The sequence below is a fragment of the Pinus tabuliformis genome, chromosome 6 (assembly GCF_031772625.1).
Source record: "Pinus tabuliformis cultivar Carrire ecotype Pingquan chromosome 6, CPIR1, whole genome shotgun sequence".
NCBI classification, from domain to species: domain Eukaryota; kingdom Viridiplantae; phylum Streptophyta; class Pinopsida; order Pinales; family Pinaceae; genus Pinus; species Pinus tabuliformis.
In genome coordinates, this window is record NC_142292.1 from 55,621,372 (window position 1) to 55,625,387 (window position 4,016).

The 4,016-nt window shown below is 32.9% G+C and overlaps 1 protein-coding gene across 1 annotated transcript; it reads left to right on the forward strand.

Moving 5' to 3' along the window:
- Window positions 1-1,186: 1,186 nt before the first annotated feature.
- Window positions 1,187-2,037, forward strand: LOC149257195 (nematode resistance protein-like HSPRO2). Its single transcript, XM_089459558.1, has 3 exons — window positions 1,187-1,262; window positions 1,437-1,685; window positions 1,910-2,037. The coding sequence occupies exons 1-3, from the start codon at window positions 1,187-1,189 to the stop codon at window positions 2,035-2,037; spliced, it is 453 nt and encodes a 150-aa protein (XP_089315684.1).
- Window positions 2,038-4,016: the final 1,979 nt, after the last annotated feature.

The following is a 4,016-nucleotide window of genomic DNA, read 5'->3' on the forward strand; positions in this document are numbered from 1 at the left end:
CAAATCTAAGTACATTATCCAAAAATAAATATACTACCTCGACTGAAATTAACTTTAAATTGAAACATTGACTGAAATTAACTTTAAATTGAAACATTGCAACTAATTTACGCAACACCAAAAGTTCCCTGGTAGATAAAAGTGGTAGGCATTTTGCTTCCCTGCGTAATCATGGAATTTCCCTCATTTGCATTATCTTACCCTCTGCTGTTGATATAGTATAGTGCCTCTCAAATGTCAATTCTTAGCATGTCATTTTCTTCATTACATCAACATATTACTTTAAAATAAATAACAGTCTGACTTATTCAATTTTTTTAATAGTAGTCATTCTTGTTATTATCACTCTTTTTTTGGACACTTTCTTCATTTACCATTTTCACAATAAGTATTACATACATTTATTTATTAAGTAACACATTCTCAACACATTATTTGTGTGTTCATCTTGATATGGTATTTGTACGCAACAGTTCATTCCATTCAATTATTTAACCAAATCTTGGTTTGTATCCATAAAAATTGCATTTGAGGTATTAATCTAGGGTAACATTGATTTAGTGACTTGTCCATGTCAACAAGCATAGGTAACACCTATGCTAATATGCTATTCATATTCTCTTTTCTTCAACTTTAAGTTTCTCAACACATTATTTGTGGAGTCATCTTGATATAGTATTTGTACACAATAGTTCATTCCATTCAATTATTTAACCAAATCTTGGTTTGTATCCATAAAAATTGCATTTAAGGTATTAATTTGGGGTAACATTGATTTAGTGACTTGTCCATGTCAACAAGTATAGGTAACACCTCTGCTAATATGTTATTCATATTCTCTTTTCTTCAACTTTAAGTTTTGCTAAAAGTGATTGCCATATCCCTAGGTTACCTTATTCAGCTATTTGTTCATTTCTAATCATCATTTTGAATTCGCCACCTATTTGTCAAGGCATATTAAGAAAATGGAATCTTATATATATTTAATATACCCATTAGTTGAGGTGTGTATTTCAGACACATATATGCATGTATATATATTATTATGTTGTCCTTTTTAGATTATGGTATATGGAGAGCATCGGTGTCTTTACTCTCCTCGTTTTGTTTGCAGGGAAAAAATATGTCCTGTAAATAAATGGCATCCTATTTTTCCTTTGTTGAAGAGTCCATAGAGCCCTCCACCATGGAGTGTGCGGATTACGAGCAGTATGTGCATCTCCCCGAGCTCAATGCCATGTGGAAATTCAAGGAATGGCCTGGTTGGTCTAGAGAGGGGTCAGTATAGGTTGTCTTACAGTCATTGGAGATTACTTTTCGGTTTGTTTCGTCTGTCCTTTATGACACAAGGAATTACATTGACAAAGAGGAATGGAAGAGAAGGCTTGAATCCTTAATTGGTTCCCAGATTGAGTTGATTTCAATGATTTGTGAAGATGACAAGCAGGTTCCCACTATTCAGTTGTCAGTAAGTAGTGGTGTTCTTGCTACGAAAGTTGCCCATGAGGTATGGCAGAGACCTAGTGCTTTACCTGTGGTTAGCAGAACAAGTGAAGAGAGCTTACTTCCTCGTTTGGGTACATGGAAAAGAGCTGAAGCTATGGTTTCTAGAATATGGCTTGCCATTGAAGGCCATATGCAGAGGACTCCCTTCACTTTAGGTCTGGGGGAACCAAATCTGTCAGGTAAGCCTATTGTTGAATATGATAGAATCTGCAAGCCAAGATATTTGCACTCTTTAAAACAACATAAATAGTTCCATAATCCAGAAGATGCCACACTTTGCAATGTCCTCCAAATCTTTGAGGCCTGGGTATTTGTAGGCCAAGAATTGTTGCACAGAATATATCAAAGAATAGAGTTGAAAGGATATGGAAGATGCTCACAGAAATTGTGAATTTGCTTCTAGTGATGGACCCAGATGATTTCCTTCGCCTTAAACACCAGTTGGCAATTAGCAGCACCAGTACGCCTGCAGGTGCATATTGCCTTCGGTCTGCCCCCTCAGAGACCTTACAAATGCATGCAAGGAACTAAGGCATCTGGTGCCCAAAGTCATGGGTGTTGAGGCTGATCCAAAGGGTGGACCAAGGCTCCAGGAGGCACTTATGCATTTGTTTCATTCACATGGACTTCCCTCACATAGCACTTCAGGTGCTTATCATGCTGCAACAATACATGTTCTGTTGGCCTTCCAAGGAATAGAAGTCACGGTGAAAACATTTTTCTTCTCATATCAACAGTGGTAGTAGCAGCCATGGGTAGCATTGAAATGAAGGGTCCATCATATCTAGGTGCTTGTGATGCCCTATGTCAGATATATTTTGAACCACCTTATTTCCCTAGTGTGGATGGTGCAAAGACATTTTTGGGTTACTATTGGCACTAAAATTCTACAACTATGGTGGATGGTACACTAGAAGATCTACAGACAAATCAAGTGAAGTTTACAAGACAAAGAACAATGCCTTCAGTTTTTCAAAGTATAACCCCAAATTCATACATACACTTCTTACATTGACAGTTTTGAATATTGTACATAGAATTATATTGGATATAGGATTAGACTCATTTTTGTTCATCCCCATCAGTAGGAGCAATCAATAGAATAGTGCTAGAAATTTGAACAATTTTTTTTTTTCCCTCTCCAACATGGATAGGATACTAAGGATTCATAGTGTGCAATTCCTCCTCCGTTAAATACTGTCAAGAGATTGTCCAAAATTAAAAAGGTAATTATTAAAATTATTAAATTTTACGAGTTGTTTCTTCTTTTAATTTTTTAATTCTTTACCTAAATTCTATGATGAGTTTAATGATATTTATATAATTCATTACAAATATTAACATGAAGTGTAGTTTAACGCTGTTATTTTTTTTTTTCTAAGATTTTTTAATTCAGTGTGAAACACTGAGATAACTATAATTTTAAGTTGTTAAGTTTATTTAATGGAATGCATCATAATTTTTTTGATGCATTAAATCTATTTTATATTTAATCATATTTTTTTTTTTTTAAGATTTTTTAATTGAGTGTGTGAAATTGAGATAATTATAATTTTAAATTATTGAATTTATTTAATGGAATATATCATAAAAAATTTAATGTATTAAATCTATATCATATTTAAATATATAATTTAAATGATGGAACATTACAATTCCATCATGGGTCATACTAAAAAATTATCTCTTTAAACTAGGCCTCAAAAAATATAATTCTTTTATTTGAATATTGTCTGCTTCAAAATTAATATGAGTGAACCAACTATCCATGGGTCTTATTGGATCTTGTTCTGATTTATTGATTTAATGATATATAAGATATATCATTATACTATTGATGAGTCATCTTATATGGTGACTTTATCCAATTTTCTCTTATTGACGAAGATAGTTATCTTATATATATATATATATATATATATATATATATCAATTTTATGGATATATTGACATCATACCGTTACGTTTTTTCCTTTTTGCCTTACCTTTGACGTTTCTGCGTTACGTGTTTGTGTCACAATAAAGTTGAGTGAGCAATAAGGGGTGAATGAGTCTATTCTAAAGGTTGTCTCCTGCTCATCATGTCTGCAACACTTTTCATGGTGGGTTTCTACTTTGACAACGATTTTCTTCCTTTGCAGATTGTTCTTCAGAAACCATTTTGATGCTTCTTTTCTACAAAAGAGGACATACTTTGTGAGTCAAAACACCAAAACCATAATGAAATCTGTTCCTTCATGCTTTGGTAATTGGTATAATTGTAATAAAATCCATTGCCTCTTCCCAACACTCACTTGGTATGGACAATGGTTCTAGTAGATTGGTTCCTTGATTATTCATCTTTTGTATTCGAGCTACATTCCTGCCATAAATATCCACTCATTTCCAAAATTTTGAGAAAAAATATTACATAATGCATTTTGGATTGACTAATAACATATAATCAGTATAATTTTTTATCTCTACATTTATTTTGCAAAGTACTTTGATATTTCTTTATACTCTACTTT